At 50.3% G+C, this 14,644-nt stretch overlaps 1 protein-coding gene across 3 annotated transcripts in view; it reads right to left on the minus strand.

The window, feature by feature from the left end:
• Nucleotides 1–14,644, minus strand: part of Lasp (LIM and SH3 domain protein Lasp) — a 459,511-nt gene that overhangs the window by 88,410 nt on the left and 356,457 nt on the right. For all 3 annotated transcript variants that reach the window (XM_071673158.1, XM_071673156.1, XM_071673159.1), the window contains one exon: nt 4,143–4,227. In XM_071673158.1, coding sequence (XP_071529259.1) covers nt 4,143–4,227 — 85 coding nt within the window. The remainder of the gene's footprint in view (nt 1–4,142; nt 4,228–14,644) is intronic.

Consider the following 14,644-nt stretch of genomic DNA (forward strand, 5'->3'; position numbering starts at 1 on the left):
CTTGGTATTACTGTATCATCCACTGTATCTTGGACACACACTCACCCTCCCTCCTACACACATTACAGGGAATCGCTACGTCTCTACGTCTTATGAAGTCGATATATCTTTCTCTTTACGTCCGTGAACTAGTTGTTAAGGTGGTCCGCGCGGAGACGAAGGCCTGGTCCGTCCTTGTAAGGTGGGGTACTGCTCTCATAATCTAGGGGGGTGGTTTTCTTACCTCAGCCGTCCTGGTGGTCCGCGCGGAGACGAAGGCCTGGTCCGTCCTTGTAAGGTGGGGTACTGCTCTCATAATCTAGGGGGGTGGTTTTCTTACCTCAGCCGTCCTGGTGGTCCGCGCGGAGAGGAAGGCCTGGTCCGTCCTTGTAAAGTGGGGTACTGCTCTCACAATCTGGGATGGTGGGGGGGGGGTGGTTTTCTTACCTCAGCCGTCCTGGTGGTCCGCGGAGACGAAGGCCTGGTCCGTCCTTGTAAGGTGGGGTACTGCTCTCACAATCTGGGGTGATGGGGGGTGGTTTTCTTACCTCAGCCATTCTGACTGGACACAGTGGAGTGGCAGGTGGCCACACTTTCATAACATGATCCCAGGCTAACCTCCACACTTGGTCCTATGTCGCCACGATGGTTCACGACGGGTAATTAATACATCCCATTCATGGGGATAGGGAAGTTGTGCTTTACCCCATTTACCTACCCCACCGCCCACCGCCGCCCCCCCACAGCAGTGCCAGCCTCATCACTGGGTGGCCATCTGTACGACACACACCTCAAGATCAAAGAGATACTACACTTTGACGTAACCAAACCCTGGCTACCCTAAGACAGGAGAGACCCACCCTGGCTATACCCTAAGACAGCAGAGACCCACCCTGGCTATACCCTAAGACAGCAGAGACCCACCCTGGCTATACCCTAAGACAGCAGAGACCCCCTGGCTATACCCTAAGACAGCAGTGACCCCCTGGCTATACCCTAAGACAGGAGAGACCCACCCTGGCTATACCCTAAGACAGCAGAGACCCACCCTGGCTATACCCTAAAACAGCAGTGACCCCCTGACTACCCCAAAACAGCAGAGACCCCCTGGCCATACCCTAAGACAACAGAGACCCCCTGGCTATACCCTAAGACAGCAGAGACCCCCTGGCTATACCCTAAGACAGCGGTGATCCCCTAGCTATACCCTAAGACAGCAGTGACCCCCTGGCTATACCCTAAGACAGCAGTGACCCCCCTGGCTAACCCTAAGACAGCAGTGACCCCCTGGCTAACCCTAAGACAGCAGTGACCCCCTGGCTATACCCTAAGACAGCAGAGACCCCCTGGCTATACCCTAAGACAGCAGAGACCCCCTGGCTATACCCTAAGACAGCAGTGACCCTCCTGGCTATACCCTAAGACAGCAGAGACCCACCCTGGCTATACCCTAAGACAGCAGAGACCCCCTGGCTATACCCTAAGACAGCAGAGACCTCCTGGCTAACCCTAAGACAGCAGAGACCCCCTGGCTATACCCTAAGACAGCAGAGACCCCCTGGCTATACCCTAAGACAGCAGTGACCCTCCTGGCTATACCCTAAGACAGCAGTGGCCCCCCTGGCTATACCCTAAGACAGCAGTGACCCCCTAGCTATACCCTAAGACAGCAGTGACCCCCCCTGGCTATACCCTAAGACAGCAGTGACCCCCTGACTACCCCAAAACAGCAGAGACCCCCTGGCCATACCCTAAGACAACAGAGACACCCTGGCTATACCCTGAGACAGCAGAGACCCCCTGGCTATACCCTAAGACAGCAGAGACCCCCTGGCTATACCCTAAGACAGCAGAGACCCCCTGGCTATACCCTAAGACAGCAGTGACCCTCCTGGCTATACCCTAAGACAGCAGAGACCCCCTGGCTATACCCTAAGACAGCAGAGACTCCCTGGCTATACCCTAAGACAGCAGAGACCCCCCTTGGCTATACCCTAAGACAGCAGTGACCCCCTGGCTACACCCTAAGACAGCAGTGACCCCCTGGCTATACCCTAAGACAGCAGAGACCCCCTGGCTATACCCTGAGACAGCAGTGACCCCCTACCTAACCCCAAGACAGCAGTGACTTCCCCCCTCCCTCTCCTGTCAGTACAAAATTACGACAGCATGTGAAAGCCTTGCGCCCGGGAGGACTCTCTCTTTCCCACCACAACACTGGCAACAGACGCAGGAGGGCGGTCCACTCGACTGGTACTTTCCTCTCAATCATTTGGGAAGACAAGATATGCATCGACACACCAACACACGGACACCTGTCATACACAGAGCTATGCAAATAGCCCCAACCTCATGATTGGTCCACTGACTGTGATCAATACAACAGTTGTAGCCTTCGTAGTGACCCCATATACACCGTCGTAAGGAGAGAGGAGTTCGAGATGAATAACAATTAGCTGTGGCCCTCACAGTAACCCCATCTAAACTAACCTATGGTGAGGGGGAGGAGCAGTTTAGATCCGAAATGACAAAAGAGTGTGCAGATGTGAGAGGGAGTGGAGAACATGGGTTATAACTAGGTGATAATAGGGACCGGAGTGGTTCTTGAGATGACGCAGAGAGAGAGAGAGAGAGAGAGAGAGAGAGAGAGAGAGAGAGAGAGAGAGAGAGAGAGAGAGAGAGAGAGAGAGAACACCATCACATCCACCTACTATATATCCCCTTCCGCACAGACGAAAGAGGGTTTTGGCCTTTGGACCCGTGATATTCTCATGCCAAATACCCATCACTCACACCACAACCCACGTACAGACGGACGCAACGGACGGCGACGCTATCAAGGCATGACGCACACTATCACGGACGCAACGGACGGCGACGCTATCAAGGCATGACGCACACTATCACGGACGGGACGACTTATCCAATGGACGAATCGGCTTATCCAATGGACGAGTCGACTTATCCAATGGACGAGTCGACTTATCCAATTCTAACAGGAAGCCAAGGAAAAATATGAGGGCGAAAAATCCGATGAAATGAGAAGGAAAAAAAAAAACCATTTAAGCTTCGTGGCGATACAGTAAGAAAACCACTCCCTAGTAGCAAGTGTGAAATGTATATACATTTGTAATTATGACATGCGTAAGTGGAGAAGCGCCTCAACTATACACACACACACACACACACACACACACCACACACACACACTATTCCCACACACCACACCACCCCACACACGATCAACCACTTCCATTCAACAGACCCTCCAGCCAGGTGCTACATACCACACGCCCATGACAAGTTACATTCCCCCCCACACACCACACACACTATTTCCCCCACACACCACACCACCCCACACACACCAAGCACCCCCGCCTCAACCTACCAACAGCGAAGGTCTTCCAGCGAAATTTCCACAATCTCCTCGAACCACGGAGAAGGAACCCGAGGATGAAGTTGTGTTCCAAGAAGCGCGCCATCAACCCACTCCATTCGAACCTGGTGTGTGTGTGTCACCTGCTCCGCCACAGCAGGGCAGGCAAGGGCTCCCTGAACAATCACAGGCTGGCAAAGCACCTGAAGAAGGTGTTGTAAGATTTCCCGTCGGTTGGGATGGCTAGAGACTGCAGGCCTTCGTGACATTAGTCGTAGGTGATGGTTCGATATAGGGGGAGAAGAAGATGCTATATTGCTTAGAGAGGAAACAAGAAGACTAACTGACAACAATGGAAACATGAGAACCACACACGCACACACACTCCAGTGCCTCACTAGGGTTTCCAAAGGGCAGTGGTGAGGACGCATGCTCCTCTGCAGCAGCAGCAGCAGCACCAGCAGCAGGAGTAAAGTGGGGTGTGGTGGAACCCTTGATGGCCGGTGGACGAAGCTGGTCCGACGAGAGGCACTCCAAAACAAGACCAAAAAAAAAAAAAAAAAAACTTCCCTCCTCCAATCTACATTAATCCTGCAAGGTATTTTTTTTTTTTCTTCTTCTTCTTCTATCTGTTTCCCGTTGGGCGTGATGCCGGACGGGTTGGGATAGATAGATAGATAAATGGATAGATGGAGAGAGAGAGAGAGAGAGAGAGAGAGAGAGAGAGAGAGAGAGAGAGAGAGAGAGAGAGAGAGAGAGTTGGGTGGGTCAGTATGGTACTCACATTGGACTGGATCTTGGTGTTCTCCGCCAGACGTCGCATCTCGGGGGTCTCGGCCACCGTGGTCGCCTTCGCCTTGGGGATGTGCCTGCAACAGTGACACACACACACCTGTTAGTGGCGGCTTCCTGACACACACACACACACACACACACACACACACACACACACACACAGGTGGGTCCGTCAGCTGGCCCCGATCAGCTGTTGCGCCCCCGCCACAGCCCCGGGTGGTGGTGGTGGTAGCCACAGCTGATCGGTCAGCTGACGGTGGAGGCAGAAGACCCACCCACCCACCACCTGTGGGGGTCTGCTGGCGTCTCTCTCTCTCTCTCTCTCTCTCTCTCTCTCTCTCTCTCTCTCTCTCTCTCTCTCTCTCTCTCTCAGGGCAGACATGATAGTAATCTAAGGCCAATCATTTCAAGGGGGGGTTATTACCAGTGAGGAATAAAACACAGAGTCACATGCGGAAATCACCACGAGACGGGGGTAAACCATGGGAGGGAAGAAGACCATGGTGTGTGTGTGTGTGTGTGTGTGTGTGTGTGTGTGTGTGTGTGTGTGTGTGTGTGTGTGTGAGGATGTGCTATTCTCCGTCTGTTTCCTGGCGCTACCTCGCTGACGCGGGATACAGCGATTAAGTAGAATAATAATAATAATGATACTATATATATATATATATATATATATATATATATATATATATATATATATATATATATATATATATACATATATTAACGCGATGGTGGGGAACGACATGAAAGATTAAAGTCAACATGTAAACCATGACAAGGGATGGGGGTCGTACTATACACGGGCAATAGGTAAAGCCAACCCAAGGAAGACTTTATACACCAGAGGTATCTACTCTCTAGTCTACACTTTAGGGGTATACATCAGTCTACACTATGCATTAGTGGTATACTAAGTCTACGCTATACACTAAAGATGGTCTCTAGTCTACACTATACACTAGCGGTATACTCTAGCCTACACTATACACCAGTGGTCTACCCTAGTCTACACTATATACTAGTGGTATACCCTAGTCTACACTATACACCAGTGGTCTATCTAGTATACACTATACACTAGTGGTATACCCTAGTCTACACTATACACTAGTGGTATACCCTAGTCTACACTATACACTAGTGGTATACCCTAGTCTACACTATACACCAGTGGTCTACCCTAGTCTACACTATACACCAGTGGTATACCCTAGTCTACACTATACACTAGTGGTATACCCTAGTCTACACTATACACCAGTGGTATACCCTAGTCTACACTATACACTAGTGGTATACCCTAGTCTACACTATACACTAGTGGTCTACCCTAGTCTACACTATACACCAGTGGTCTACATGCGGTATACTCATCACGTCAGGTGTGGTTCCTCCTGCTGGCGGCACAGTAAATATGTTCACTTCATTTCCCAGCCACAGCTGTGTACCTGTGTGGTATCTACCTACTTACAGATACTTCTCTCTTCCCGTATGGTATCTATCTACTTATAGATATTTCTCTCTCTTGCTGTATGGTATCTATCTACTTACACATACTTCTCTCCCTTCCTGTATGGTATCTATCTACTTACAGATACTTCTCTCTCTTGCTGTATGGTATTTATCTACTTACACATACTTCTCTCTCTCTCTCTCTCTCTCTCTCTCTCTCTCTCTCTCTCTCTCTCTCTCTCTCTCTCTCTCTCTCTCTCTCGCTGTATGGTATCTGTCTACTTACAGATACATCTCTCAGTTTTATGGTATATATATATATATATATATATATATATATATATATATATATATATATATATATATATATATATATATATATATCTACTCACAGGTACTTCCCTCAGCTGTGTACCTGTAAGGTATCTTATCTATCTACAGGTAGTGCTCCAAGGCGTCTATGTACTTACAGGTACTTCCTTCAGCTGGCTGGTATATATACTTACTCAATCATCTCAGCTACGTACATGTAAGTAGTTATCTACTCACACATACACATACTTCCTTCATCCTATACACCTGTATAGTACTGTATCTACTTACAGATACTTTCCTCAGCCTGTACATCTGTACTGTATCTACTAACAGGTACTTCCCTCAGCCTGTACATCTGTACTGTATCTACTTACAGGTACTTCCCTCAGCCTGTACATATGTGCTGTATCTACTTACAGGTACTTCCCTCAGCTTGTACATATGTGCTGTATCTACTAACAGGTACTTCCCTCAGCCTGTACATTTGTACTGTATCTACTTACAGGTACTTCCCTTAGCCTGTACACCAGCAGAGAACAGGTTTGGAAACAGGTCACCAACCGTGACCCGTGTGACCCGTCAAACATCTGCCCCGTGTGACCCGTCAAACATCTGCCCCGTGTGACCCGTCAAACATCTGACCCGTGTGACCCGTCAAACATCTGACCCGTGTGACCCGTCAAACATCTGACCCGTGTGACCCGTCAAACATCTGACCCGTCGTGACCCGTCAAAACATCTGACCCGTTGTGACCCGTCAAAACATCTGACCCGTCAAACATCTGACCCGTTGTGACCCGTCAAACATCTGACCCGTCGTGACCCGTCAAACATCTGACCCGTCAAACACCTGACCCGTTGTGACCCGTCAAACATCTGACCCGTCGTGACCCGTCAAACATCCGACCCGTCGTGACCCGTCAAACATCTGACCCGTCGTGACCCGTTAAACATCTGACCCGTCGTGACCCGTCACACATCTGACACGTGTGACCCGTTAAAAATCTGACCCGTTGTGACCCGTCAAACATCTGACCAGAACACGTTTCGTAAAAAGCCCAAAACTACATTGAATTAACATCTTTTTTAAGACGATAAAAAAAAAATCATTTCTGGGATAAAGTCATTTATATAAGTTCCTAAGGCGTCTTAAAAAGACAAGAGAGTGGTTACAATAATCTTGTGGCATCCAAATACGCTTTTTTTGGCGTCAGTCGTGTTGTGGCATCCAAATACGCTTTTTTTTGGCGTCAGTCGTGTTGTGGCATCCAAATACGCTTTTTTGACGTCAGTCGTGTTGTGGCATCCAAATACGCTTTTTTTGGCGTCAGTCGTGTTGTGGCATCCAAATACGCTTTTTTGGCGTCAGTCGTGTTGTGGCATCCAAATACGCTTTTTGGCGTCAGTCGTGTTGTGGCATCCAAATACGCTTTTTGGCGTCAGTCGTGCACGATTTGATCTGACGATAGACAGAGAGTGAGTGCTGGCGTACTACGCTTCAGCGTAGCAGACCTGCTACGCACGACACGGATCTTGCTACCTCACTGAGTACAAGAGCCGTTTTCTGTAGGATCTTGCTACTTCACTGAGTACAAGAGCCGTTTTCTGTAGGATCTTGCTACTTCACTGAGTACAAGAGCCGTTTTCTGTAGGATCTTGCTACCTCACTGAGTACAAGAGCCGTTTTCTGTAGGATCTTGCTACCTCACTGAGCACAAGAGCCGTTTTCTGTAGGATCTTTCTACCTCACTGAGTACAAGAGCCGTTTTCTGTAGATCCTACTTCACTGAGTACAAGAGCCCGTTTTCTGTAGGATCTTCCTACCTCACTGAGTACAAGAGCCGTTTTCTGTAGGATCTTCCTACCTCATTGAGTACAGGAGCCGTTTTCTGTAGGCTCTTGCTACCTCACTGAGTACAAGAGCCGTTTTCTGTACGATCTTCCTACCTCACTGAGTACAAGGGCCGTTTTCTGTAGGATCTTGCCACCTCACTGAGTACAAGAGCCGTTTTCTGTAGGATCTTCCTACCTCACTGAGTACATGAGCCGTTTTCTGTAGGATCTTCCTACCTCACTGAGTACAAGAGCCGTTTTCTGTAGATCCTACTTCACTGAGTACAAGAGCCCGTTTTCTGTAGGATCTTCCTACCTCACTGAGTAGAAGAGCCGTTTTCTGTAGGATCTTCCTACCTCACTGAGTACAAGAGCCTGTTTTCTGTGAGTGTCATCAAACCAGCCAATTTTTCTCCTCAGCTACACACGTCTGAGGTTTTACAATCTCCAATTGCGTTCGTGATAACATGAATGTTTGTTAAATCCATAACTATATATCTTATTTTCTCATATATATATATATATATATATATATATATATATATATATATATATATATATATATATATATATATATATATTCGCCATTTCCCGCGTCAAGCGAGGTAGCGTTAAGAACAGAGGGACTGAGCCTTAGAGGGAATATCCTCACTTGGCCCCCTTCTCTGTTCCTTCTTTTGGAAAAGTAGAGAAAAAAAAAAAAGTATTACAAAAATGACATAAAATGTGATATAGACAGTGGGTCCCAGGTCCTTAAAGATCAACACCAACACACACACTACCACCACCACCATCATCTCCCAACACGCTCCCCCTCCACCACCAATCACCGCTGCAGTCTATCCTTAGGTACACACAACACCTGGGGGCCTGATGACGCACACGCCCTTAATGGGGAGCCCAAAACCCCTCCTCGTCCGTCACCGGCGACACACACACACACACACACACACACATCATTGCTAGATATTCCTAGTCTTCAGCCAAGAATATCTGCAGTAACTAATGCACATCCAACTCTCCTCCTGTGTTATCGCCCTGTGTTATCATCGCTGGTCCTCCTGCTGATCTGACCACACGAGTCGGCCCTGTCTATTCTCCTTACCTTGCCCATACCTCTCCCTATTACCATCCCATACCTCTCCCTATTACCATCCCATACCTCTCCCTATTACCATCCCATACCTCTCCCTATTACCGTCCCATACCTCTCCCTATTACCATCCCATACCTCTCCCTATTACCATCCCATACCTCTCCCTATTACCATCCCATACCTCTCCCTATTACCGTCCCATACCTCTCCCTATTACCATCCCATACCTCTCCCTATTACCATCCCATACCTCTCCCTATTACCATCCCATACCTCTCCCTATTACCATCCCATACCTCTCCCTATTACCATCCCATACCTCTCCCTATTACCATCCCATACCTCTCCCTATTACCATCCCATACCTCTCCCTATTACCGTCCCATACCTCTCCCTATTACCATCCCATACCTCTCCCTATTACCATCCCATACCTCTCCCTATTACCATCCCATACCTCTCCCTATCACCATCCCATACCTCTCCCTATCACCGTCCCATATCTCTCAATATTACCGTCCCATACCTCTCCCTATTACCGTCCCATACCTCTCCCTATTACCATCCCATACCTCTCCCTATTACCGTCCCATACCTCTCCCTATTACCATCCCATACCTCTCCCTATCACAATCCCATACCTCTCCCTATCACCGTCCCATACCTCTCCCTATTACCATCCCATACCTCTCCCTATTACCATCCCATACCTCTCCCTATTACCATCCCATACCTCTCCCTATTACCGTCCCATACCTCTCCCTATTACCATCCCATATCTCTCCCTATTACCATCCCATACCACTCCCTATTACCATCCCATACCTCTCCCTATTACCATCCCATACCTCTCCCTATTACCATCCCATACCTCTCCCTATTACCATCCCATACCTCTCCCTATTACCGTCCCATACCTCTCCCTATTACCATCCCATACCTCTCCCTATTACCATCCCATACCTCTCCCTATTACCATCCCATACCTCTCCCTATTACCATCCCATACCTCTCCCTATTACCGTCCCATACCTCTCCCTATTACCATCCCATACCTCTCCCTCTTACCATCCCATACCTCTCCCTCTTACCATCCCACAACACGAATGGACGGTAACCCATCATGCCTTCCTCAGCACCTGTGCCTCCGTGTCTGCGCCTGTGCTTGCTCGTCTATCTCGTCCCTGTGTGTCTCAAACCTAAAACGTTTTTCCCCCTTTCCTCTCTCTGTGGAACGCTTCTATCTCGCCCCTGTGTGTCTCAAACCCAAAACGTTTTCCCCCCTTTCCTCTCTCTCTGGAACGTCTTCGAACTCGTCCATCTCATCCCGAAGTAGGAGGACCTGTTCTGTTCCTCTGGACTATCAACTAACCTCAAGCCTCGACTTCTCTCTCTCTCTCTCTCTCTCTCTCTCTCTCTCTCTCTCTCTCTCTCTCTCTCTCTCTCTCTCTCTCTCGTGGCCACCAAGCTAAGTAACTTGACTGATTATTAAGCTTGAAGATCCCTGCCACGCCGTGGAGAATCCCATCCCACACCTGGGGCGTCACACTGAAGTGTAAAAAGGCAAGCGTGACGAAAACATCATGAAGATGGCGGGAGTAAAAGACTGTCTGTGTTGCGGGTACGGCGAAACGGTCTGTGTTGCGGGTACGGCGCAAGCGAGCGACGCAGGATGCCTCCGCCCGGGCTATTATACGGTCTGTGTTGCGGGTACGGCGCAACGGTCTGTGTTGCGGGTACGGCGCAAGCGAGCGACGCAGGATGCCTCCGTCCGGGTATGATACGGTCTGTGTTGCAGGTACGGCGCAACGGTCTGTGTTGCGGGCACAGCGCAAGAAAGCGACGCAGGGTGCCCCCGTCCGGGTATGATACGGTCTGTGTTGCGGGTACGGCGCAAGGGAGCGACGCAGGATGCCTCCGTCCGGGTATGATACGATCTGTGTTGCGGGTACGGCGCAAGAGAGCGACGCAGGATGCCTCCGTCCAGGTGTGATACAGTCTGTGTTGCAGGTACGGCGCAACGGTCTGTGTTGCGGGTACGGGGCAACGGTCTGTGTTGCGGGCACGGCGCAAGAAAGCGACGCAGGATGCCCCCGCCCGGGTACGATACTGTCCGCAGTGCACTCAAAAGTCTGCGTCATGCAGTAGCTAACGACCATGTGACGCAACGCAAAGCCACGGCGCCTAGCTCCGGAAATCATGCGACCATGAGCACTAGTATGAGGAGGAAGGAGGGAGGGAAGGATATACATAAAGGGGAAAAGCCGGATTTTACGATCGTAAATGACGCGAGAGAGAGAGAGAGAGAGAGAGAGAGAGAGAGAGAGAGAGAGAGAGGGGGGGGTCATGAAGGCACCGCGTTGTTTCCCTGATGAGTCTGGCTATTTCCAGGAGGAGGAGGAGGAGGAGCAGCAGCAGCAGCTCCGCCATGGCTATGTCACTTGCCTTACCGCGTCCTCCGTCCATCACCGCAGGTCAGTGTGTGTGTGTGTGTGTGTGTGTGTGTGTGTGTGTGTGTGGTGTGTGTGTGTGTGTGTGTGTGTGTGTGTGTCAGCCAGGTGGAGGCTGGACTACCGGGCGCCTGCTCGACACTGCAGATTTAAATGGATCTAACCTGGTAGAGCCAGGCTGGCCTGGTACACCGCTGAGGTTAATGATTCATGTACGATCTCTGGTGAAGTTCTGAGGTCTTCTGGTGTTCCAGAAACCCTTGCACGAAAGAGGGTCTGGCTGGTGAAGTTCTGAGGTCTTCTGGTGTTCTAGAAACATTTTTGCCTAAAGAAGTTCTGAGGTCTTCTGGTGTTCCAGGAACCCTTGCATGAAAGAGGGTCTGGCTGGTGAAGTTCTGGCGTCTACTGGTGTTCTAGAAACACTTTTGCCTAAAGAAGTTCTGAGGTCTTCTGGTGTTCCAGGAACCCTTGCACGAAAGAGGGTCTGGCTGGTGAAGTTCTGAGGTCTTCCGGTATTCCAGAAACCCTTGCCTAAAGAAGTTCTGAGGTCTTCTGGTGTTCCAGGAACCCTTGCACGAAAGAGGGTCTGGCTGGTGAGGTTCTGAGGTCTTCCGGTATTCCAGAAACCCTTGCCTAAAGAAGTTCTGAGGTCTTCTGGTGTTCCCAGATAGATAAATAGATATATAAGCAGACAAAATAGACATACAGACTATGTAAATCAACACCTTGTCGTGAAGAAGTCTCCAGTACTGGGGACCTGAACCTTCGGGAGCGATTCACACAAGGGACCAAAGGCATTACGTCACACTAAACAAAAATAAATATGTCGATGCTCTTTTTTTTTCTTTTGGAAAATGGGAGCATGTAGATCAGGGCTGGTTTGGTCAGGTGTACGGGAGACAAGCGAGGGTTTCCACTCCCCATCTATAAAAAAGGCAATGAATGGGTGGGTGGGTCTCTCTCTCTCTCTCTCTCTCTCTCTCTCTCTCTCTCTCTCTCTCTCTCTCTCTCTCTACCCACTCTGACGGCACCGCCGACACACACAGACAGGGTGGGCACGATGTAGGCATATTAATAAACTCGTTGATCTTCAAGGCAACGAAAATAAACGAGAGAGAGAGAGAGAGAGAGAGAGAGAATGGAATGAACTCAGTGAGGGCTGAAGGTTTGGGTCAACACACATGATCACGCTGACGTGTGTTCTGATCTGTTTTATCTTCCACATCCTCATGTTCGACTGCGTCCAAGTCAGTATTACGTCGAAACATCTAATAAACATCAGGCACAACATCTGTAAACATCAGGCACATCCATCTATAAACATCAGGCACATCCATCTATAAACATCACGCACATCCATCTATCAACACCACGCACATCCATCTATCAACACCAGGCACAATGATGCGGTTGTAAGGTTAACACCAAAAGGGCACATCAGAGGCCGACCGGAAAAAGGGAGTGAGTGATGTGTTGTCATCGCTCGCCGTCCCCCTGGTGATGACGACACATGTCGTCTGCAACTGGTGGTGGATGAGAGAGAGGCAGTGGCTCGTGTCCACGACGGAATCAAAACCGGGAACAGCAGCGGGGCTAATACACACCCCCTGGGGAACACAGCTCTTTTCTCTTTCTCTTTCTTTTCCTTTTTACGTTCGAGGCTCGATCATTTCTTGTGAGAGCAGTGTTAAGTAAAGTGTTAAGTAAAGTGTTAAGTAAAGTGTTAAGTAAAGGTTCGTGGCCTTAAACCTCCCCTCCACACACCCCACCCCCCGGGGGGACCCTAACCCCCCCCCCACCTCTAATTAGACCCCAATAATGACAACAAAGATTGTCTAAATGATGGGGAATGAATCAAAGGCTTTGCCATCGGAGCCGTGCCATCTGCAAAAAGCAACTGGTTCGCCTGTATGGCTTTCCGTGAACACACGCACACACACACACACACACACACACACACACACACACACACACACACACACACACATCTACTGGGGACACATACACTTGTACATACAGTCATACACACACACATAGGGACGAAGACACATGCACACACAATGAGCCAGACAGGAGGGAGGGAGACATACGTACGTACATACACAGTCACCTTGACACATGAGGTGGGTGAGTGGGTGAGTGAGTGGGTGGGTGGGTGAGTGGGTCGGTGGGTGGACGGGTGGGCGGGCGGTTGCGACAGTTCAAATATGGATGGAGACCCCCAGATGTTTGAAGTCCGCCTGACCCTCTGCCGATGCTGGGTTTACCCTCATGCATGACACATACACACACACACACACACACACACACACACACACACACACACACACACGGCCCCAGGCCCAAGCTATGGTGGCACGGCTTCCTGCTCTGGTGTTGCTGGTAGTGGTGGTGATAGTGGTAGTGGTGGTGATAGTGGTAGTGGTGGTAGTGGTGGTGGTGACAGTGGTGGTGGTAGGGACAGTGGTAGCGGTGGTGTTGCTAACGAATCCAGTGGAGACCACTGACACCCAGTGGTACTCATGCCTTAAAAGAGACGAACGACCAACACAAGAAGCAGCAACAGGAGCAGGAGCAGCAGCAGGAGGAGCAGCAGGAGGAGGAGCAGCAGGAGGAGCAGGAGGAGGAGCAGGAGGAGGAGGAGGAGCAAGGGGAGCAGCAGGAGGAGCAGCAGGAGAAGGAGCAACAGCAGGAGGAGGAGGAGGAGGAGCAGCAGGAGGAGCAGCAGCAGGAGCAGCAGGAGGAGGAGGAGGAGGAGGAGGAGGAGGAGGAGGAGGAGGAGAAGGAGGAGGAGCAGCTGGAGGAGCAGCAGCAGGAGCAGGAGGAGGAGCAGCAGGAGGAGCAGCAGCAGCAGGAGGAGGAGGAGAAGGAGGAGCAGGAGGAGGAGGAGAAGGAGGAGCAAGGGGAGCAGGAAGCACCCCTCACATACACTGGCTCCCTCCTCCCAGTGTTATCTCCCCTCCTGCTCTCCCCGACCCCTTTCCCTCACTCCCCACCGTCTCCCTCACAACCCCAACCCCCAAGCCACCATCTTCCACCATTACCACCACCACCACCAACTGCTGACACCACCCCTGATCCCTGACACTGAGATGGTCCTCTGACACCATCCATGACCCCTGACACCACCCAGACCCCCTGACAACAACCATTAACCCCTAACAACACACAGAGGACCCCCGAAAAGAACCACGATGAACTACCCCACCTCACCCACCACCCGAGCACCGGCCTGACACCACGTGACACCAGGGCGTCCCAGGTGCCACGAGAGAGAGAGAGAGAGAGAGAGAGAGAGAGAGAGAGAGAGAGAGAGAGAGAGAGAGAGAGAGAAAACACGCA

Source organism: Panulirus ornatus, chromosome 18 (genome assembly GCF_036320965.1).
Source record: "Panulirus ornatus isolate Po-2019 chromosome 18, ASM3632096v1, whole genome shotgun sequence".
In the NCBI taxonomy this organism is placed as follows: domain Eukaryota; kingdom Metazoa; phylum Arthropoda; class Malacostraca; order Decapoda; family Palinuridae; genus Panulirus; species Panulirus ornatus.